This window comes from Barbatula barbatula (assembly GCF_947034865.1).
Source record: "Barbatula barbatula genome assembly, chromosome: 10".
NCBI lineage: Eukaryota > Metazoa > Chordata > Actinopteri > Cypriniformes > Nemacheilidae > Barbatula > Barbatula barbatula.
This window is the reverse complement of record NC_136773.1, coordinates 17124498-17148641: the sequence shown is the minus strand read 5'-3', so window position 1 is coordinate 17148641 and position 24144 is coordinate 17124498. Positions and strand designations below refer to the sequence as shown.

At 43.3% G+C, this 24144-nt stretch overlaps 1 protein-coding gene across 1 annotated transcript; it reads left to right on the top strand.

The window, feature by feature from the left end:
• The first annotated feature begins 338 nt into the window (after positions 1-338).
• Positions 339-22974, top strand: tle3a (TLE family member 3, transcriptional corepressor a). Its single transcript, XM_079465822.1, has 20 exons — positions 339-755; positions 1294-1466; positions 2160-2260; positions 2501-2564; positions 4810-4854; positions 9318-9380; positions 9529-9633; positions 13511-13712; positions 16570-16727; positions 16809-16859; positions 17260-17412; positions 18083-18212; positions 18535-18698; positions 19236-19306; positions 19527-19776; positions 20041-20288; positions 20368-20515; positions 20605-20755; positions 21044-21120; positions 21494-22974. Exons 2-20 carry the CDS (start codon positions 1443-1445, stop codon positions 21599-21601), a joined length of 2313 nt encoding a protein of 770 aa, XP_079321948.1. The 5' UTR covers positions 339-755; positions 1294-1442; the 3' UTR covers positions 21602-22974.
• Positions 22975-24144: the final 1170 nt, after the last annotated feature.

Genomic DNA, 24144 nt, shown 5'->3' with positions numbered 1-24144 from the left:
TGATAAATACGTTTGACGTAAAAATATAATGCTTCAACAGCATAACGCGATTGTTATACATATGTTGTCTATTTAAGTGACTCTTGTGTTAGATCACGAAAACAAGGGCATTTTCACAGTGACGTCGTTCCACTTTGTTTAGAAATACCTAGAAATGTTCAGCGACTGCATTGCAAGCTACCTGTTCTGATCTAAAATGGCGAGCATGATGTCATGCATCAGGGTGCAGTCCCCACGTGGGGACGCGGTCTTGCAATTGGACAGCGAGGCAAAACTCTCCGTTCTTTCACCCGATTGGCCAGGAAGAGGTGCTCTCGCGGCAGCTCAGCCCTCGTGTCAGTAGACTGTCTGTGTGTGGCACAGGGTTGCATTGCTGGACGAAGGGGAAATGCTCGAGCGACGAAGAAGTACAACGCTACACGTTTAAACCTTCCAAACCTTTTCTAAATCGGAAGTACATTTTCTGGCGGTGTTTTCTGGGGGATTACGCGAACATTTTCCCGTGCCGTGGAGTTTGGCGGTTATTATCGCTTTGCCTCGGACCTGCGCTCGGAGAGACAGACTCTCCTCGAGTCGCCTCTTTTGATAGAGAGAGAGAGAGAGAGCGCACGGAGATGTTTCTTGCCGTTTGCGATCACCGGGGACCGTTTCCTTCTTTCGAGTTCGATATTAAAGCGGTGATTTACATTTCAGAAGTTGTTGGCAGTTGCTGAAACGGCGGAAGCTCGTTCGGGAGTTCGGACGCACAAAGACAGGTACGATGGGCTAGCAGGTTAGCTAGCGATAATAGCTTGTTATCCAACCGGGTCTCGAAAGGCTCCTCGCACACAGGCTCAACTCATCACTTTGTTGACTTATTCACGTTTTCACACTTGTGGTCTTGTCAGTTGGCAAAAAAACTAAATTCTATAAAGGAGCATACGTGTTAATGCGTTTCGCTCGAGCGCTGTGTATATAGGGGATCTCGTGTTTTTCGAGGTCTAGTTAAGTGCATAGTGCTGATTGTTCAAGCCCGATCATTAGCTTAAGAGCTTGTAGAAATTCCCAGCCAGCGTTGGCAAACAACAGTACGGCGTTTAGTAGCGCTCTGCAGGTTAGTGTGATATTTTTCCAACAATAAACCGAGTTCTTGTTTACGTGAACGTTATAAAGGCGCACGTAAAACTCTTTCCGCGTCCTGTTGTCAACCGCAAGTTATTGAGTTTCAAACCGTCATTATGATCCTGCGCTTTAATGCAAGGTTCTCACGTCTCTTCCTCGTCTGTTTGTTTGTTTTTCATTGTTTGCACGAAGAGGGAAAGGGTTCGAGCGGCAGAGATCTGAGAGCAGGAGGATTTTGCCCCCCAGCATCCAGTGGGCTTCGTGTCCGGCTGATTGTTTTGTCGGGTACAGTGGACACCCCCGCCAAATAGAGCTCCAATAAATAAGGGATACATTTCAAGATGTATCCACAGGGCCGGCATCCGGTAAGTTGTGCATCTTGAACTGATATAGAACATAATTGCTACATCTGCATCAGTTTAGCTGGAGAGCAAGGGCACAGCCGTCCGTCCATGACGAACGACATCCTTATGTGCATGATGTGCACCATAGTCCCTATTTCTGTGATAATGCTTTGAAGTGAAAGAGAAGGGCAATTGAAAAGCACTTTGGGTTGGGGTAAAAAAAACTTCACTTTTCTTTAATGATGTAATTACTGGTGAGGAATTATATTGATCATCTTTTTGTCAATGTGTTTTTTATCAGTTTTCTACAATTTTGTGTTTTCCACGAGCACCTGGTTCAGTTTTTACGTAAAAAAAAAAAGAGAGGGAGCATTTTTACAGGCGCGGTTTTGCACGCTCGGACCCATCCAAGCGAGGTGACCCCATTTCTCCCGCTGGTGTTTATGTGAAGCACTAAAACGGCTGCCCCTTCAGGCAGACCCAGAACTGTAAAGATTCCCCTGCCTCTTTTTTCAGAATGCTACCGGTGCTCCAGCTATATCCCAGATGTCACTGTAGCGTAGATGTCACACCAGCCCTCATTCGGGCTGAAATATTAGAGTTGCTCTCCCAGGGCCCAGAATGCATTAAAGCCTCGCTCTGCAGTCGGTGGAAAACAAATTTGGTTCTCCTAGGATGTAATTGAGTTTGATTGATGTGATGGCTGTCTTTCAGGCGCCCCACCAGCCTGGTCAGCCAGGCTTCAAATTCACAGTGGCAGAGTCCTGCGACAGGATCAAAGATGAATTTCAGTTCCTGCAAGCCCAGTATCACAGGTAATAATTTAAAGTTATATGCCTGAAAATGGCTTGTAAATTACAGTTTGGCCAATTTGTGTTCTATTACGATGCAAAGTGGAGGACAAACACATCTGTTCAGTGTTTGCTTAGGTATTAAAATAAAAGATTTAGCCTTAAAATGAACTCCTATGAAAAATTAATTTATTTGTTCATTCTTTGTGTGTAAGCAGTGATAAAAAAAGGTTGTGTGCTAACTGGTCATTTCTTTTACCACAGTCTCAAAGTGGAGTACGACAAACTGGCCAATGAGAAGACAGAGATGCAGCGCCATTATGTTATGGTAAGAGTAGCCAATATTTAAGCTGCTGTCATATAGAAGAGGAGGTGCAGGTAGACAGCTTGTTTTATGTCTGAGGTGGTGGTTGTGTGTGTGTGTTTTCGAGTGTGTTTGTGAAACCCCCTCTGGTGCTTTTAGTTCAGCCTCCTGCTTTATTAAAGAGCCCTGACTGACTGCTCTTAGCCTCGGGCCCTTTCATACACCACCCCTTAGCCGTAGGGGTCAATGACCACAGCATTGTCCCCTTTTCTCCCTCCCTCCTATTTCCCCCCTCTTCTCCCCCTTCTCTCTACCTCCCTCTGTGTGTGGATCTGATTATTCTCCAAGGAGACGCTGCTTTCAGACAAATGCATGGCCGTAAATTGGGTGAGGGGTGATGGAAGAGTGCCAGAGGCGTCTGTGGGAAAATACCCAATCGCAGCAGAAATCCAAAGCCTCTGTATTATTGTTTCTAGGATAACCAGATTTTACACACAAACAAACAGCCATATGAATTCAACATTAATCTTAATCATAAATTTAATAATTTACACAACGCCAACAGGCTAAATCCAACCGCAAATGTTCAGAAGAGCAAAACAGCTTCACGGTAGGATTTAAGATCAAGAGAAGAAAAACAAAGCATTTTGCGATGTAACTAAACAAGGTTAAACTGTGGAAGTGTATTCTCTTATCTTGTGTAAACACGCAAGCGATGACTTTAACCAATACCCAGGGACGCTAGTTAAACATTCCTTTCACAGGAAAAAGCATGTCAGTCAGAGAGGAGGAGGAGAGGTTAGGTAAACACAGTGTAGAATCCCCACGTTGACTGTTTGCGCTGATAGTGTCAGCATCTAGACTTGCAGAGGACTGTTGAGATTATGGGGAAACCCAGTTTTTTCTTCAAGGAAAATATGGTCTTTTTATGTGAACTAAATGTTCTTTATATAGTATGCAAAAAGATTTTAAAATACTATAATATAATTCTAAAAATATTTTTAAAAAATTTAGAGAATTTTCAAAAGACTCAGAACAATAGAAATTCTTAAAATAAAAAAATATTTTTCACTAGTTGTTAAAGTTATTTTTATGCTAAGCTTTTTAAATGTTATTGCCTAGAAATTGTTCTTTGTCAGTGCAATCTTTATAAAATAAAATCTTTTAAGTTTTCACAAATTACTTCCAATTAGTGTTGTCACGGTAAACAAAGCACAACAAAAGTACATGCTTATTGAAAACAATTTTATTAATAAAGTTCATTGTTTATTTAAATGTATAAAAAGCATTGCCAATTTTTATACATTAAGTATTCAAGTTAATTGTTGCTGAAACTGCTGAAATGATGTCTGCTCACTTGGGTCTTTCATGCTGATGAACATCCTCCTCAGTTTGCTGCTGTTTTTTTCTGGCTTTCATGATATTAACAACATTGCTTGTCATACATTACTATTACTATTGTTTTCTAGCACATAGTTTTCGGATGTATAAAATAAGTACTGTAAACCCCATCATGTCCTCCCATTTATTTTACCCCATTATAGTTATAAAAGGATTAAAAGGACACTTGACTGGATTCGCTTTGGTCTGACAAATTAGCAAGTAAACAGGGACGTTTATTTTGTGTAACATTTAACGTAACATAATTTCATAGTGCAACCGCTAACAGAATTTTAAACTTTCCGCTTGAGCTCGTTCAAATAAATCCGGATGTTTCCACTCATCACCACAAAACTCAGTTTTCTTCGTGATATGACTTAAATCTGAAGTATTTCTGGGCGCTTCTCTTCTGGATCGGAGCGGCGCTTATCCTCTCATCACATCTTATTGCGTCTAAGAAAAGTTTTCGACTGACAACCTGTAAGATCAGTACCTGGTAGACCCGGTGCATTTGTTTTATTAAAATTAGGTATCGCCAATTTTTTTCGTTTTTGGTACCAACTCGGACCCTAAGTACCGGGACTTTTATACAACACTACTGCCATTCAAAGTCTTGGAATTCTGTTAGTCAAAAAATGTGGCAAATATTTTTAGATATTCATTTGTTCCATTATCAATATCATATGCAAAAAGACAACCTGTGCAGATATGAAACACTCTTACAGTACACCATTTTGATGTTCGCATCAAAAGCCAGTTCTTCTCTTACCACCTGATGTTTCCCTAGAATCTGACTTTCTTTTCCTCTGTCTCTCATATCAGGTGGAAATGTTTGATGTGGCTCAGATTGTACAAAAAACTGAATACTTTCTCTCTTCCTTTTTTCCAGTACTATGAGATGTCCTATGGGCTGAACATTGAAATGCACAAACAGGTATGTATCCTTTTGATCCCTGTTCACACAATCTCTGAGTCGCAGACAGATCTCTGAGAGCACGCTGTGTGTATACGCCAGTCAAGGCAGTCGCACCGTTGTGTTAGGAGACAAGTGAAGTGTGCTCTGTAGAGATGATGAGAGAGAGTCTGTGGATTGCGTTCTTTTGAGCAGTGTGAAACTGGCTCGAATCAGGACAGAGTAACAAAGATACACACACTCAGTCAACCCTCTTTTCCTGTTTGTGCTGAGCAGAGTGTGATCAGACAGCTTTGATAAGATTAAAGGAAGGACTTTGGCAGGAGGGGCCATGTGATTTAATGAGGGAGCACAGTCTGCAGAGGAACTATTATGTAAGCACATTTAAGACAACCTATATAAAATAACTCTAAGAGAAAAAATAGACTGCCGTTAATTCATTCGGTCTGATCGATTCTTATCCTGCATTTTCTCAACGTATATGACATTCCTTTCATATTGTCCTTCAAATTTAGTCTTAACAAATTTACAAAGACTAATCTGATATACCCTGGTAATATTTTGATCTATCGCACATTTCCTGTCCCCTAGGTAATAATGAGATTGTGCTGCACACCAGATGTAGTAAGTCCACCTCAAGAGACAACCCAGCCTGCTCCCCCTCTCCACCATACGAAGGTTAATGGCATCAGGGTGGAGCTGGTGGATAGCGATCCATCAGTGTCCACAGGGCAAGTTCTTTGCCTGTCAGGCCCCTTTGCCTCTGTTATGGCTCCTGTTAGCCACTTATCTCCTTGCTAGCAGTAGAGGGACATCCGTGTGAAGGAAAATAAGTGCTGTTGATTGGGGTTGTAGGATGTTTGGATTGTTTCTATGCTAACAGGCTAATCCATTTTAGCCTCTTGACTTTTATCAGGGACTGCCACAGAGACCATAAATTGTCAAGCTATGTTGATCCGGGTTAACTAAATTCGGGAACGAATGCGAGGCAGGGAGTGGTTAACCATTCGAGTTTGCCCAGATTGCCAGACCCAAACCGCATTATTCTCAGCGCTGAGGATTTATTCCGACTGCCAGGGAATCCATTCCTCTCCCATTCCTTCGTAGGTGCTTTGTATTTTAAACAGTTGAGACGTAATGCCGGTTTTAGGATGCACGCTGGCATCTGATACCTGCAGACCGCCACGGTGATGACAGCTGGTCCATGTCAATGAGCTGCTGTGATGACTGCGGCGCTCTCAGTGTGGCTTATTTCGGGTCGATCCGCTGAGTTTTTCTCACCTGTTGAGAGACTAAAGGGAAGCTTGCACGCTCCTTGCTGTCAGACCCAGATTGAGCCAGTCAGCCCCGGCTTGACACGGTGACGCTGATAAATGATTTATAAGGGCTGCCCTAGGAAGTGTTTGCTAACAGCTGGATTGTCCCTCTCTATGTGAGCCAAAGTAAGCTGACTGGCTCAGTGAGGTGAGTACACAGAACCTCTGTTAAAGTAGCGCTGAATGAGGATTGTGGGAATCAGACCTGCCTCATCACCATGTTTATGTTGGTTTGGTTGCAAATCCAGGTAGAGAGGAATGTAGCAGGGTTGCCATGCCGATCGATGCAGGTAAATTTGAATGACGGAAAAAGCCCTGTTAAGCAGCATGCTTGCATCAGACACACACACACACACACATATAGACCTTGTTATACCTTTAGTATTGAGTGTAAGGCTGTCAAAGAGCATTACCACTCTCTCACCCCAGAAGAATACAGGGCCCATCAGCCCGGCTAGGTCAAGTATTGTTTGTGATAGAGACACATGCCTGGAAGGACCAGTTGTTTTCCTCTATATTCAATGCTCATCAGCGTCTCACTCCATTCTGCTGGCGCTGATGGCAACAGACAAATAGCTTTCAGCATGCCATTGACAGCCTGGCCCTGGAGTGCTCTTGAAATGGTGCTAGACAGGTCCGAGTACCTGTAATTGTGTACCAGAGCGTGAAGCTCGCCACTTAAGAGGCAGGCTTTCATCTGCTTAAAGTGACATCCCATTTTTATCTGCGGTTGTAGCTAAAAGCTTGTCTGCTCGTCTTGCTCAACGCACAGTGGCGCTTTCATCACAGACGCACACATTATGCTCCACACATGCTAGCTTTTTTATGTATGTTGGCATTGTCGTACTTGTTTTCCCCCGACGGTGGGATTGTTTTTGTAAGATAAAGTATGAAGCTTTGGTGTGAGCGTCAGATAAGGCAACCCTTGACCTCACTCGGCCAGCTGTCAACGTCGAGTTAAGCCCTTAAGAAATGCGTTCGATGCTCCCCAGCCCACCGCAAATCCTGTCAAATGTTAGGCTGTTATTGACGCGGTTTATCTCGGCAAATAAGGATTATACACTGAGCGGGCTTTTCAACCGGTTTTGTTGATGCAGTCTTTTGGTATTTCTTTGGAGTCTAGTAAGGTGTCTGAAAACTAAACCTCTGGTACATCTTGATCCTGTTTTTTGGTGAAAGTTACTGTCATGTTGTGTTTACATCCTTACAACAAAAGCTTATGTTTGACTGTTGTGCATGCGATCGTATATAGCAAAATGAATGGCAGCAACAATATAGAAATGTTAGCTGAAGAAACATATTTATTGTTTGTAACTGATAGGAGGGTACAATTTTTTTGTTGTGGTAAAGTGATGCACAATAAAAAGAGTTCTATCTGCATACTGATCTTTAAAACTTAAACAGTCCTTTATACTGTGCATTAGGAAGTCCGTTTTTATACATATTGGTGTAACTGGATGTTTTTGATATAGGCCATCAAATTATGCTCGGTATATCCTATTTTTCGATTTTTATTAAAACAACATATTGCTTACCCTGACACATGTCTATAATCCTTGGAGTGAGTTAAACTTTCTAGGGTGTTACAGCGTATCTTGTAAAGAAATATTTTGTCTGGCTCCTGCAACTGCTTGGCATTTTCCGCAATATGTTATAAATAATTTCCTGGTTGGCACAGCGGCTTGTGTTTGCCATTGAAATGAAAAATAGAGGCGAAATCCCTGTGATGTGTTTGTGCTCCGTTCTGGCCCTGGCTTGAACTGAGCTTCATAAATTCTATAGATGATGTATCTGTAGCAGAGTTATTTTTCAGAGGCTTTCCTTACGCTCTCCTTTGGTCTCGGTCAAAGCCAGTGCCAGACCTGTGATGTGAGCTCCTTTCATCACTGGAAGAGGCTGTGATGTCTGCCGTGCTGTTTGCTGCCGGCTTCTGATGATGGAAGGGGAGAGAGAGAGAGCACATCCTACTGTAGCTTTGGGTGAACAGGCCTGGTTTTACCCCACCCCTGTTCTACTGTCATGTGTTCTCACAACGACCCCACATCATCCTCTGCTATCGCTCGCCTTTTTATCCTCCATTCGTGCGTGGCACTCATCCGATCGACAGGCCGAAAATTCAATTTAATGACCTGCCTGTGTGCACGTAATATGATTTTACAGGCTGTTACGGTCAAGCTGAGGTACCATTTGCATAATGATCGGCGCGCGATAGGAGATGGGGCCTGTTCGGCTGCAGTTGCCATGGAAACGGTCAGGCGGGTGGAGAGAGAATGAAGGTCGGGTCCCTGCGGTGGGCTAGATGAAGGGGGGACTTGTGGGTGGGTGGGATGCTGAGAAAATGAAGAAGGTTGGGTCTGGTGAGGGCGGTGTAGGTCCCAGCCCTTGACAGGTCTGGACCTAATCCACCAGTGTTCATTAGACATGAGTGTCACACAATTAACATAGGGACCTTTTTTGTTGTTGTTTTTAATTACTCGTCTCCTTATTGCGGACAGAGTCGACATGTTAAGTTGAATGAGGTTCATTTTAATTAATTTTGCTTCGTTTTTCTCGAGCACCAAGGATGCTGTAATGTCATAAATTTGGGATTTTAAAAACTGTTTTTTTTGTGGTCAGCGCTCAAGTCTTTTATCACGTTTGTCTGCTTCCAACATGTCCACAGGGAACGTCTGCATTATTTAACATCTGCTAAACAACAGGAGTTGGCAGTAATTTTGTTGTGAAGAGAGCCATTTGAAATGAACAGAATCAGCCTTGAACAATTGCTGCAGGGTTTTCTTTAATGCGATTACACAAAAGTGGTGATGATAGTTAATGTTTAAAATGATAGTAAAGCTTGAGAGTGAAGAGGTGTTTGGCAGTACCCTGTTCCTCTAGGCTGATAAGAGGTGAAGTGCCGTGGTCCTCTTAACACAGCTCCAGTGTATCTGGCTCATTCTATGTGTGGTTTGGAGTGTTCACTCATTGCAGCTGTGCTCTCTCTCCCCTGGGCTCTCATAATGTTTTAAATATTTCACATGTCAATATCACGCAGTTTGGAGTGTGCCGAGTCAAGCGGTTCTGATTGCCGTGGTAATTGGCTTAATCGTTGGGAAATGCTAAAAAGGCTTAGTTTTGCACTTGAACAGAAGTAAATTAACCCTTTTTTTCTAACTTTTTCTTTTCCAGACTGAGATCGCCAAAAGGCTCAATGCGATTCTAGCCCAGATTATGCCTTTTCTGTCACAAGAGGTGAGATTTACCACTGTTTTTAAAAGGTCTTCTGTCAGTTTTCATAGATTCAAAACGTACAGTTTTTCCTTCATATGATTGACTTGATTGACACTATTATTCAAAAGTGTTTTGACGCTGAATTTAATCATTCTCTCTCCCGTTATAGCACCAACAGCAGGTAGCACAAGCTGTTGAACGTGCTAAGCAGGTGACAATGACCGAGTTGAATGCCATCATCGGGGTACGTGGACTTCCCAATCTGCCTCTCACCGTGTGTATACCTCTTTAATTACTCCTTTTGATCCAATGTAAGGGGCAAACCTGCACTTCTATTGATACATCAATACGAATAGATGCTTCAAAGTGTTGTGAACCATTTTGAGACTTATTTAAAAACAGTTTTTTTAATAATCATGTGCAGGTTTGCTCCTCCAATGAATGCTTTTTAAAATGTTTTTTACATATGAAATGCATGCCTTTGGTGTCTTTCTTGATTGAAGAAGAATGCATGTTATGTACTGCGTGCGTTACCTTTTGGCCACAGTTGTGTATTTAACATGAGGCCAGACACGGTTCCTCTTCATCCAAGCTTTATTTAGTACAGTTATATGTAGCCCATGTGTCCTTACCATTCACAGTTCCCTGAGTTTGTGTCTAAAAGCTGTTCAGAACTCTTTTTAGATACCTTTGATTAGACCACACCTTTAATTAGGATACATTTAAGTAGATTTTACAGAGGAGCTTCATACCTCTCCGCTGACCTGGATTGCATTAGCGGACAAATACGATTACTCACACACACTCAAAGCTACTACTACCTATTTGTTTTTTCTAGAAATGCTCACTACCTCCTAACAGTTGCTTATTGATCAGTGACAAGTGACCCGGATCCCTATCAACATGTAGAGAAAAACAAATCTGACCCGTTTGCATCCGAAGCAGATTACAGCAGTTGACCCTGCTTTGATTTGTCGCTTTAAGGTTTAACCTACAATAGAAACATCTCATAATGGGGAGGTGAAGGGTTGAGGGTGGGTTTTGCGTCATCTGATATCGGAATTCAATTAGATCTCTAACTGTGATGCGTATTCTGACATAATTACTGGAGTTAAGTCTGAAGGGGGCAGACATGTGGTAGCTCTTAAATTCTGAGTTATCTTCTGGAAAGATCTCTGTTATAGCTTTGATGTTATATTACAGCAGACTAACTTAATAACCCTTTAAGGATTTAATTTGGACTGATTCTTTTAAGGAGCAATAATTAGTTTACATTTTAATGCCCGGCGCTGATATCATGCAGTGCTTAAGGATAAGTAAAAACACAGCACAGGTTTTAGCCTTGAGAATGTTTTCATCGCATGTTGGGGTGTTTGTCTCCCACAGCACACAGAAAGACACTCGCTTGTTTGAGATAGACATAAATGTTTTTTGAGTAGGTGAGCATTTGTAATTCACCTAGCGAACCGTGTGTGTGCTCACGTAGGTGCCAGCGTCTTCATAAATAGTATAAGGCAGAGGTGAGTCGAGTGCTACACACACACTTTTTTCTCCAGGCAGATACCAACATCTCTTATTGATGAACCTTAGAGCCGGTAATAGGATGCAACTAGGGCAGCTGTTTTTTTTCTGCTGTGCTATGACTTTGATCAGAGGTCTTAAGATGGCCTCCTCCTGCAGCTCAGCATTTCTGCCCGACCAGTGCGTTTATCCACATGAGTCCTATTTATTTAAGAAAAGCAGAAGCGTTCCAATCCATTTTGTCCTTAGTTTTCACTCCATGCTCAATTTTGTTCCTATTTTAGTTTGGTCTGATTTGGGTACCACGGTTTTCGGGAATGTGGTTGAGGGCTTGCAGTAGTAGGGGTCCTTGTTTTAGTAAATGGTGGGTTGTTGGCATAGATTAGATTAGATTTGTTTCTAATGTTTGGATCTAATTGGACCTTAATGAGCGAGTCTTAAACCATTTTAGAGTACTACACAGATATCAAATAGGCTAAAATGGAAATAGTGATTTATGCATATTGTTCAAACACATTAAGTAAGTGTGCAACTGTCGTGTGTGTTTAAATGTTGTGTATGTGCATGTAAAGATAGTTCTCTAATAAGACCGCCCCTCCTGTGCTGTGAGCCCAATTAAGAGTGTTTGTATCGAAGAGGGCGAATCATAGGGCTTTATGTTTTGATCTCTCTCAGGCCTGCACGTTGCATAGATACTGCACAAAACTCAAGAGGAGGTTCTTTAGGCTAGACGCCTGAGGATAGAAGTGTTTGTCTGATTTACCCGTTTATAATTATATATGTATATGTGTCCGTGGTTAATTTTTACACCATGCCGGTGTTCTTTGTTTTACTTTGATAGAAAGATTAGCACCAGTTGGGAAGGTCTTTATGTAGTAATATTAAATTAGGGTTGGCGTCGGTTTTAGTTCTTTATTTTCTCGTCTTCATGGCCAGGGCTCTAATGAGGGTTCACTTATTGTCCATGCATATTACACATCAGTGGCTCATTAGCTTGAATGAGCAGGGAGGCTCTCCCTCATGAATCAAGTGCTGCTTTAATTTCCCATGTGGTCAGTCATCTCGGAAGCCACACACAATCGCTAACTTTTTATTCCTGGTAGTTGTTCACTTCCTGACATCGCGCCACCGACACCGCCCCTCTCGCAACTCACTTCCCCTTTTTTCTCGCTACCTCCCTCTTTTTCTCCTGCCCTTTAGCTTCCTCTTCAAGCGCGTACACCGCCACCCACACTTTGTGCCTCTCCCTGACACACGCACACCTCGCACGCTCCTTTATCACATCTCCTCACAGATCCACACTCAGAGGCACAGCTCATAATTGGCTTGGCAGCTCTGTTGTGTTGGGGAGGGTAAGGTTGCAGGTTCAAATCCCAAGGCGAGCTCTTCTATATACCATTCACTCTCCTGCCAATCTCAAAGGCCCCGAGCCTCAATATACAGCCAGCTGTGCAAATAATCCGCAAAGCTGTTAGCAATTATACTCAACCCGAATAAGGCCTTGTGATGGACATCTTTATAATGATTTACCCACTGGAAAGGGCAAGCTTTTGGAGCATTTCAGACTTATAAATAAGCCTTTAGTATTGATATTTACTTATGGCATGGCATTAATGACCTGCTGGTAATTCTGAAAGGTTGTACCATCATGCTCACCGCACATAGCCAATAACATCTACCCTTTCCACATCGAGAGAAAACATGGCAGGATTCTCAGATAATGACCGTAAATGGTCATTGATTGACTCAGGAGGGTCTGATAAAAGTCTGGCGGTATATGCTATAACAAATGCTTGAATAATAAATTTTTCCTGCGGATGCTAATAAATTGCGGAGGACGGGTTGATGTTTTTTTAAACCGGTGGCTCCGCTAAGTATTATTTAACCTTCCTTTAAACTGCTCGCTTCCCATGCTGAGTGGTTTTTAATACTCATCAGTTTCCTCCAAGCTTTTCAAATATTGATGGAGGTATTGGAGGCTTGAACGCGTGCCAACGCAGGACCCCTTTCTCTTGGCCACCGACGCACAAAGTGGACACACACACACGAAGGCTTAGCCCAGCTGCTGTTCAAGTGCTGTTTAAAGTTTGGTTTTCTCGAGTGACTCATACTTTGGGTAATAACCAGACACAAATGTGAGGGGAGTAAATATAGCCGTCCAACGTTTTGATGGGGCTAAGGAGCAGGTGGTGTTTAGCCAATGAGCTGACAGCATTCCAACGCCTGCTGTCTTTAAAGCGTATCTTAAATAGGGCTTGACAACTCTCTTTTATTGGAGCGAATGCAGGAGCGGGAGTTTATTTTTTATTTTTTGATGTGTTTGTTAATCTGGTGAATGTACTGAATAGCATGCTTGTTTTGTTGTACAGCATTAAATTCGCAGTTAATGTAAACTCGCCTCACACTAAAGCTTTTACAATTTGAGGTTATGCAGCTTCTGGCAACATAAAGACTGGGTTGTTTGCAGGTTCTCAAAATATGACGTCTCAAGTGTGCGAGAATGTAAATATCTCCCCGACCCCCACCTATGCTTCTAAATATGGCGGGGCCAGAAACCATATGTGTGTGTGTGAAGGTTTGTGTTGTCTGTTTCTTTCTCTCCGGCCCACTTGTCGTCTGTTTCTCCACAGCAGCAGCAGCTCCAAGCTCAGCATCTCTCTCACGCTGCCCACGGTCCTGTGGCTTTACCCCCTCATCCGTCTGGCCTGCAGCCACCAGGAATCCCTCCGGTCACCGGCTCTGGCTCGGGCCTGCTGGCTCTGGGAGCTCTGGGAAGTCAGCCACACCTGCCTGTGAAAGATGAAAAAAACCACCACGACCTGGAGCACCGAGGTAAGGAGGACACATATACACTGCTCTCATTTAAAGCAAGAAGAGTGGAATATTTGCTGCGCAGTCATACAGACCTCTTATGTGAATAAAACTCTCATCTCGCAACCCCCCTCCTCCTTATTTTTGCTGCTCTTATAGGCTGCTGACATTATTGACCTTCTTAGGTTGGCTTTATACGAGTACGCTGCTCTTATGACTTTCCATTTAGATAGGGCCCTTTTAAAATGTATGTAAAGTGATTAAAGGAATAGTTCCTCTAAAAATGAGTGATGATGAATTATTTACTCATCCATCGTGTCTTAAGAAACCTATTTGCTATTCTTTCAAAACATTTTATTATTGCAGTATTTTTTCTATACAGTGAAAGGGAATGGTGACCATGGATTTTCAAGACTTGATTTTCAATCTGTTCCTCACACAAAGCCTCTGTATGACTTGAAAAGACTTTGAAGTGTAGTTATATGGAGTGCTTTATGATTTTTATAGCTTTTTTTCTTTTCTGGAGCTCTTTGTCCTTTAGACCACCTGGTTAACATTTACTTTTATTGACTAGAAGGCTGCAGCTTGAGCAAAGTTTTAAGGAAAAGTGAAGTGCAGTATTTATTTTCATATTCTCTCGCTCAATTTGGCCAGGCTAGAAAAGGACACATGCTAATTTTTTTTTCTAACTGTGCTGTGTACATAACATGCATACTTTACCTGCTGATGAAATCCTCCCTTATCTCTGATTGTCAGTTGGTCAAGGTAACTGATTTTTGTTTATCTCTGTTTTGTCTTGCTGTTCTGCACGTCTTTCAACACCGCCCGGGGTCTGCTGACTACAGAGAGCACAGTGAGTATCAATTTACTAGTATCTCCCCCTTCTTTTCTGTGTTTAATAGCTCCGTTCCAGAACCTAGTGAGCTGTCTACATAGGGACCTGCCTTGTAAATAACACGACTAGACTAGAACTTTTCTAGTTTGGCTGACTCGTTGGTGATCACTAAAAAGATTGATGTTAGCATGATGCTAAGCCAATGAAGTGAATTGTAAAAATATATAGTTTAGTGCAGTTTTTTTCTTCCCAAAATGTGCTACATTTTTTTATTAGTTTTTTCCACTGAACATATTCTTTGAGTGTCGTCTGAAAAGATTTGTAGTTATGCTTTAAGACGATGCCTGCATAGGCCATTCACGAGGTTTTGGTACAGTCAATCTGTCTTAGTTTTACTGGGTGAAAATCACCTCTTGGCCCATTTCATGCCTAAGAAAATTTCCATTAATGTAAATGTCAAGTAAGATCCTTCATCCTGAAGCACACGGAACTCGTGCACGAAAGGGTAATCTGCGTTCATTAAAATGACTAATAGAGAAACAAGCTTTTTATGAAATAAGCACTCGCATCTCTCCGCAGATGGGAAATGACTCGTATTACAGCGTGCAGATTAGCTCGGCTCTATAATTTTATCACAATTAAAGACGACGTCGACTCCCTCCCTCCTTTGTGGGATTTATTTTATCCCTCTCTCTCCTCCACCCCTCTGCTATCTGGGCTTGTTTACCGCCCCTTCTTCGCTCTCCTTTGCTACTACGATAAATATGTATGAGCACAGATGCGGGAATTGTTTTCCTCCCTCTCATCTCCGTGCCCTTGTAAAAGGCATTTATTCAACGGGGCTTAAATCTCTCTGATGGCTTATTGTGGCCGTGAGATTGGGTTTCTGCTCGGCCGGCGTGGTCTGAATGGGTGCAGTCATGTCTGAGGCAAAGGGAGCTCCTCTGGCAGTGAGACGTCAGGGCGCAGTAGTGTGTTTGCTGCCGCTGCTGTTGTCTAAGGTCATCTGATAGCATGCTGGTGACTATGCTTAATGAGTCACGCTAAGCATCTCTTTAAAGGTCAGACATCATGCAAAGAGACAGAGAGATAGAGACGGATTCTGTTGGGCTCTCGGCCCAGTCTGATACTTCATCTTCTAGGTTTAATATCCATTTACGCTTGCAGTGATCTAGAGACCTTTCCCCCCATGGATCTTGTTGCTTCACATTGACTGAAGGAGTTTGGGAAGGAGTGAATTAAGATTTAGGAGCTGGATTGTGTTGAGAGCTCTTGGACATGCCTAAATTATGGTAAACTCCCTTTATGAATCTGAAGTGTACAGATGATTCGCTGGGTGAAATATTTGGCGGTGCGTTATTGCTTGAATGAACATGGAAATACACTGAATGGTCACCATGATCCTTGTGGATCTAGGTTTTTTAAATGTTTTTCCAGACTGTAGTCATTGTCATGTTGGACCGCAAGCCCACAATCTCCTCCGGGACCGGGACATCCATATGTGATGCAATGATAAATGGCTATTTCACAAACACAAGTTGAGTTCCCACAGATTAGTTTTTTGGCTCACAAGATAAAGAGTCATTGTTTTGCCCTAACCTTATTTACATGTCTTCCTGTAGCTATTCTTTCAGAAGATGAAGAGAGTGAAAGAAGGAAGGGAGGCTGGTGGGGTAGTAAATACAAACCGCTCTTTGGTCTAGTTAACTTTGTCTACTCTGTAGTGCGGCCAGCCTGCTTTTTGTGTTTATTCTACTGTGGGTTGTTAGATACGGCTTGGCAAGTCTTACTTTGCTACATCTTTTTGGGGTTCTTGAGTCTGCTGTTGCTATTTCTTTGCTATTGTTTTCTAAGCTTCGATCTCTGTCAAATGCACAGCTGTAAAGTCATTCTCATGGCAGAAATATTTCCTTTGTCATGTTATATAAAACAAAGTGAAATCAGATTTGAGTCGAAGTGTTTTTAGGTACGGTATTTTCAAAATAATGTGAAAGTCATATGGGGTCTTAGGGTGGTTTCATCTAAAATGAATGAATGAATTAGGTTGTAGTAAAGTTTTCTGTCTGTCTCCTCCTCAGAACAACTCCATCTCTCCATCAGACAGCCTGCGCACAACCAGTGAGAAACACCGCGGCTCATCTGATTACAGCCTGGACTCCAAGAAACGCAAAGTGGAGGACAAGGACAGCATGAGCCGATATGTGAGTTCTGTGACCTGTAATGTAATCGTGTTTGTAATGAAATGCTGATGCTTACCTTCTGCATTGTTATTGGGTTTTCAGGACAGTGACGGAGACAAAAGCGACGATCTGGTGGTTGACGTTTCCAATGAGGTGAGATGTCTATATATATATATATATATATATATGTATACTACAAAGCTGTTCAGTTCTTCTACTGGTTTGTGTTGATTTTCTATAGCTGCTGCTTTGGGATGTTGATATGTAGTATCAAATAAGATGCTTGTTTCTGGCTGTATAATATTTTCTTAGACAAACGTTTTAGGTGGTAGAAACCTAAAAAGTTACTTTCGTGCACATGTACATTTGGTAACTGTGATATCAGCAGAATAAATAATTCCAGGCTGTTGAATTATTGAAAATTAACGCACTGTAATGCGGTGGCAGACCTGTTTTAATAATTCAACAGTCCATCTTCAGTTATTCCCTACATTTGGTGTCTAAGTTAAATATTAATTTATAAACTTAACTCCTCACATTTTTTGTGTAATAGGACCCTGCCACACCCAGGGGCAGTCCCGCCCACTCCCCACCTGAGAATGGCATAGATAAACCACGTCCTCCAAAGAAGGACACTCCCAACAGCCCTGCCTCTGTGGCCTCCTCTGGCAGCACCCCCTCCTCTAAAAATAAGGAGCACGGCCATGTAAGGATTTATCTGTAATATGGTTCCAATATCAGAAACGTTTACTTGTTTCAGCGTTTCTGGATCTTTAAAACTGTAATAATCTGTTATGCACTGTATAAGGTTTGATGATTATAATCTGGGTCTCTGGCTGTGATGCAGAATTACAGGATATGTTTGAGAAAAGGGTTTGATGAGTGGGGGGGGTTCAGCAATGGAAAGCCTTAAGCGCCCTCTGATCTTCAAGTTTTTCTCCGTAATGGCTCAGAAGTGAATGTCTGTTTCTCAGCCTCAGCTTTAAATACATCTGTAAATGTCAGGGATAATGCATTCCCCTAGCTGGATCAGCCATGTCTTCCCTGCTAATAACTCAATGCGTTTTACCATTCTGGTCCTGTGCATCAAAAAAAAGATTAGAAAGAGAGAAGCGAGGGAAGGATAAAACAAGCCTCATCTCTATTGTAGCAGTAATGGGTTTGGGGATAAATAGCAGGGTTTATAGTTTCGTAGGAGTAGTGAGTTTGTCAGAATTGGATTGGATTAGGTTCAGCCACCACTTAAATCTTCTGCCTGGATGCTGCCTCGTTTGGGGGATTTTAACTCTGTTTTTCACTCTCTCTCTCTCTCTCTCTCCCTCTCTCTCTCTCTCCCTGTTTCTCTCGCCCCTCCCTTTCCACTTGCACATCTGCAGAACGACAAATCCTCCACGCCTGGACTCAAGTCCAACACCCCCACACCTCGTAACGACGCTCCCACCCCAGGTACCAGCACCACCCCTGGGCTGCGGCCCATCCTGGGCAAGCCTCCGATGGAAGCTTTAGGTGAGTTTATAACGAACGCCCACAGCTTTAGAAAGGATGCCATTTTAATCTGGAACGCACCTCCTGCAGCGTGCCATGCAAACAACCAATAATGTAACCAAAAGAGAGTTCTTTGCATATGGAAATAATCCAAAGCTTCTGCAAAATTCTAGGCTTGCCTTTTTAACAGGGTTTAAAGCAGCTTGCATAAACGGATCTTTGGAGCGGCTCAGTACAAGGAGGTCTTAGATTGAGATTTATCGCCATGCTCCCGAGTTCAGTTCCTTTTCTCGCGGTTGACTGATGCTGATTTATGATTGGATGTGTGTGTCTGTGTCTTCAGCCGCCCCTGCTCTGCGCACCCCCCTCTCATACCCGACTCCCTTTGCCATGATGGGCCACCACGAGATGAATGGCTCTCTGACCAGCCCTGGAGTCTATGCAGGCCTTCACATCTCCCCTCAGATGAGCGTGGCAGCCGCAGCCGCCTACGGACGCTCGCCTATGGTGAGTGTGTATGCATTGGTCCATATGGATTATGTTGCTGAGAGATTGCGGTGCATCAAGAATCATTATAAAATCAGATCATGGCAAATTAAATTGTAATCAAAATCTAATTGAATTGTGAGGGGCCCAAAGATTTCTACCCCTGCATTAAACTAAGCCTGATCCCCACCTTACCTTACTCTTTCCCATTTCATTTTCTTGCTCGCTTTCGATCTCTCTCTTCCCCCAAAGCCCCCACCATCAGTGTGGAGGGAGAGCGCGAGGTGATGTAGTGTGTGTGACTGGGTGTGAAATAAGCGTTACATTGACTGGGCTCTCAGGCAACCTCACTGCCTACCGTCTGATTGCTTCATCCTTTCGGGTAAATGAAGGAGCAGTCTAAGAATCATTCCTCTGCGGTTGCATGTTTTTACAGTATGCATCGATCAAGTCGGGTTAAATTCAATGGGTGAACGTTTGCACAGGTGCATAATACACGGCTTGTCTTTGTGCGTTTTAACATGGATTGCTTTTCTAACACGTCTTTTATTGTTGCAGGGTTTCGAACATCCTCATATGAGAGCCCCAGGCCTCCCTCCCAGCCTCACCTCAATCTCCGGAGGGAAACCGTAAGTGTCCAACAGAGTACTAGCCGGTCTCTCTTTCCCACAGTATTTATGTAACGGTTCTGCAAGAGTGCTTAAGTGCACAACCTTTTCCCTCTTAATAACTCATTTTAGACTACTTGCTCATATTGCTGTAATTGATTTAATTAAGCTACTTCAATCAGTGCGCCGCTGGCTGCTAGATAACTAAAGAGGTCTCTCTCTCTCCCCCTGGCTTTCTCAGAGCCTACTCTTTTCACGTCAGTGCTGATGGACAGATGCAGCCCGTGCCGTTCCCTCCGGACGCTCTGATTGGTCCTGGGATCCCCCGCCATGCTCGTCAGATTAACACCCTCAGTCATGGGGAGGTTGTGTGTGCCGTTACTATCAGTAATCCCACTCGCCACGTCTACACCGGAGGCAAGGGCTGTGTTAAGATCTGGGACATTAGTCAGCCTGGAAGTAAAAGTCCAGTGTCTCAGCTTGACTGTCTGGTAAGGCCGAAAACAATACTTTTTGTACTGTTGTTTATAATACGTTGACTACTACTAGTACCATTTGTTTAACTGCTCATTGTTTTGCTAAGACTTACTCTGCTACTGCTCTCAGGTTAATACAGCATTTTTGTAAACCGCATATCGGCAACAGTGTATTGAAACGCGTATTTGTGTCAAGCACAAATTGAATAATTTGTTCCACTGCAATAGTTCATCTCTTAACATTGAATTGTTAATTCTGTATTGCCTCACATTCTACAGAACAGGGATAACTACATCCGCTCCTGTAAGCTGTTGCCCGATGGCCGCACTCTTATTGTTGGAGGTGAGGCCAGCACTCTGACCATCTGGGATCTTGCCTCCCAGACACCCCGCATCAAAGCGGAACTGACCTCCTCGGCGCCGGCCTGCTACGCACTTGCCATCAGCCCCGATGCTAAGGTGTGTTTCTCCTGCTGCAGTGATGGAAACATTGCCGTCTGGGACCTTCACAACCAAACCCTCGTCAGGTGGGCAAGAACACAGTTTTTGGCATTGTACTATTGTGAACTGCATTTTATCACTCACTGTTCTTGGCATGACTTGCAGGCAGTTCCAGGGCCACACAGATGGTGCCAGCTGCATTGACATCTCTCATGATGGCACCAAGCTGTGGACAGGTGGTCTTGACAACACAGTTCGTTCCTGGGACCTCCGAGAGGGACGGCAACTCCAACAGCACGACTTCACATCTCAGGTTGGGCCATCATTTTCTGACTTAAGTATTTTTCATAACATGCAATAAAAAAAGACAATGCCACTCAGACTGTCTTTTCCCGATTACAGATATTCTCCCTGGGCTACTGTCCTACGGGCGAGTGGCTGGCTGTTGGCATGGAAAGCAGTAATGTGGAGGTGCTCCACCACACCAAGCCTGACAAGTACCAGCTGCACCTTCACGAAAGCTGTGTTCTGTCTCTCAAGTTTGCTTATTGTGGTAAGAGACCGATTCTGTGATTCAAACCTCAATGATCTGTTTAATAAATCACTAAGGCTTGAGATTTTGCTCTCGCTTGCGGCGGCTTAAATTGAGATCTTTGCATTCCATTAAGTTTGCATTAAGTAATAAAGCCGCACAGAATCTGACTGCTCACAGCTCCCCCAGTTTAACAGAACCTTGACTGTCCTTTCCTACCAGGCTGTCTTTTACTTGGCTTTCTGCACATATCTCCATCTGCCCGTACTCTGTTCAGAGCTCTAATTACGTTTGATTTCCCTTGACAAGGTAAATGGTTCGTGAGCACTGGGAAGGACAATCTGTTGAATGCATGGAGGACTCCCTACGGCGCCAGCATATTCCAGGTACAGAGATCAATACAGTCTGTCTACAGGAAATGTGTGGGCTGCTTGAGTCAGTAGAAAGGGCACGGTGACCGCCGACTGACAGGCCGTGCCTTGATCAGCGGAAATGGGCAGGAGTATGTTATTAACGCTGGGTCCTGACCACTTAGTGCGGAAACGGGCCTGCACGCCTAGCTAACGTCTACCAGCTTAAGAGTAAATAATGATAAGCCTTCAAGTGTTTATGACTAAAGGGGCTTGGCTCGGAAGCTAATGCATCGTTTGGTGGGGGGGGGGAAGAAGTGCATGTATGCATGGCTGTCAGCATTTTCAGTTGACTTAAGATTCAAGCTAGAAGATTTCACTAGATTCATTGTGGCTTTTCTTTCCGCAGTCAAAGGAATCGTCCTCGGTTCTGAGCTGTGACATCTCGGCAGATGACAAGTACATTGTAACAGGCTCTGGAGACAAGAAGGCCACGGTGTATGAAGTGATCTACTAGACTGGGGTAACAGGCTGGTGCGGCTCAGGCCTCTGGAGGAGGGACGAGAGACGGACAACTTCTCACTCCACTGATTCTCCTATTCAAACAGACAAGAACAGTCTCCGTCTGTCTGTCTGACTGCCTGTCTCACACTCACTGACTATATGACTCCGCACTGCCCTGATCGAGTGGGGGACGAGGTAATCTGGGCTGTGAGACCTGAACTTGGACCCAAATGTGCAGCCCTACAAGACCTCCCACAATGCACCACCACCACCAACAGCACACTCAGCGTGGTTCATATGGCACTAGAGATGTTTCCTTTGCTGTTTTTCTTCAATCTTTGTTTGTTGGATTGTTTCATTTTTGTTCCTCACTGTGCTGTGAGGATGTTCCATAATGCATCATGAAGCAGCGCTTCGTTCTGAAACTTCATCTGTGTGAAGGCTTTGTGAAAAGTGTACATAATGGAGTATTAAAATGCCTTTTATAGATTTATATTTTGGTGTCCAGTTACACTTGTGATGGTTATCATTTTCTCTCTCTCGTTCTCTCCTCGATGCTCAGTTTCCCCTTTGAGGTTTGGAAATTAGATTAAGACCTTTTTTCGATGGATATTCTGTTCCGTTTTTTCCCCCTTTTGAGAAGTTCATTTTCCAGGCTGACCTTTTATGGAAATCTAATTTACGTTTTCTCCCTCTCTGCTGAAAAACAATTTTGAGCTAAATTGCATTACAGAGGCGTTTTTGTAAAATGTCCTGTGGATTTTTTTTGAGCGGCTTAAAGCCCATGGGAGGCACCTGAGACTACAATCGAGGCCTTGCAGGAAGGGCAGTTCATTTCTCAAACAAACTCGTCGAGCATCTATAACTGACTGTCTGCTTGGCCTCAGAGAAAGAGACCCTGACTCCTCCAAGCAAAAGAATCCCTCATCGTGCGAATTGTTCTGGATTTTAAGATTGTATTTACCAATTTGTAGAGGACTACTCTCAAACCTGTGACTTCGTGCTGTTGTTATGATCAGGACATAACATCGTGTCTCGTAATGGAAGACCTGGATTTTGGATAAATTCGTTATCCCCAACCACTTCCCTTCTGATTCCCAGTGATGTACAATGTGGTTTGTGTGGATAGTGTTTCATATACAGGAAGCACAGAGTAAAGAAAAAGTGTCTGCAGATGAGCCAAACGGACCATAACACTATCCTAACACATAGGGATTGGCTTATAATTCAGCTTGTTTATATCATCACACTGTTAGTATTCCCCCCAAAATAAAGAGCAAACGACTGGTAGATACGGACACGTCAAACACACACCAAAGTATGTAGCAAACTGTGTTGTCACTGAAGATATGTACAGTTGTTGATAATTCAATAAACTGTTTTTGTAAAAAAATGACACATGCCTTCATTGTCTGTGTACATTGTAAACTAGTTTGAGTTTTGCACATTGACCTTACAGAAGCCTTATTATAATGATGCATCATGCAGAGCTGAACTTCCAGACACTTGAGGAAGAGCATGACGCAAACCCTCTCTGCATGTTTTTTTGGTAGTGGAGTACTCTTAATTAGGGGGTCAGCTGGGATGAATGCCCTCTCCAGGCCCTCTTTTTTAACTTGCTCTGAGAACTACATTCCCTTCCCCCTTTAGTGATGTTTTTGTAAGATTTTAAAAGCAGAGTCGGATGGGTTCGGCAATGAAACTGTCTCTCTGTCCCCCCACGTAGACATAATTGTACCTTTCCTGAGTGCAGCAATATAGCAGCCCCCTTTCTTTCTGGACCTTTCTTGCTCTCAATCAAGAGGTTGAGGGTGGGCTGTACAGGATGAAAGCTTTTGCTTCCTCTGAGTGCCTGACACTGGATGTGGAAGTGGATGGCCTGTCAATGGAGGGCCTGTTTCTGTTCCTTTTCATGTTTTCAACGGTTCTGCTGCAGACTCCTTTTAATATCCATCTATTTGTTATTGACAATGAATTCAGGTGAGTCTCGAGAGATCTTACTTTCGAAAGATGCTTGGTCCAAAGAACGGTGTTATCAAAGCAGCATTTTTGTCTGATTAGTGTAGGGCAAAATATCAGCTATACTTTGCCCTATGTTTAGCCTTGCTTGATGTTACGTAATTATTCATGTCGCTAACATGGTTTTACCTGTCCGTGTTTGTTTTTTGATACTCATGCAATGTTTCCGAGCATACAGTTTTGGACTTGATCAACTTTGGATTATTGGCAGTGTTCTGGCATAAAGTTACCTTTCCATTAAGCCTGTGGCGTTGGATGAGGTTTCCACTGGCATGAGTCTGCAAACCAGTAATAATGGCCTAATCACCTGAGAATGCCAGGCTTTATCTGGCATGGATGCACAAGCACCCTTGGTTCTGTGTGATTCAGCGTTTGATCTGGGTAATAATGTCTTTACCGTGGCCCCGCAGGCACTGCTCTGCACTAATCCACACAGTGCATTCTAGTGGAATCGCGTTACACAAAGACCACCGGAGTTCTCTGCAGAGGAGTGTGAAAGGGGTGCCCGTGGTTGCCATGGAGACAGATCCCTTTCCT

Bases quoted from the DNA above. Each gene is read 5' to 3' on its own strand.
- tle3a (XM_079465822.1), top strand. From the start codon at position 1,443: ATGTATCCACAGGGCCGGCATCCG. The intron at 18,699-19,235 runs GTGAGTGTGTAT...TTATTGTTGCAG, and splicing joins CCTACGGACGCTCGCCTATG to GGTTTCGAACATCCTCATAT. The intron at 20,516-20,604 runs GTTGGGCCATCA...TCCCGATTACAG, and splicing joins AGCACGACTTCACATCTCAG to ATATTCTCCCTGGGCTACTG.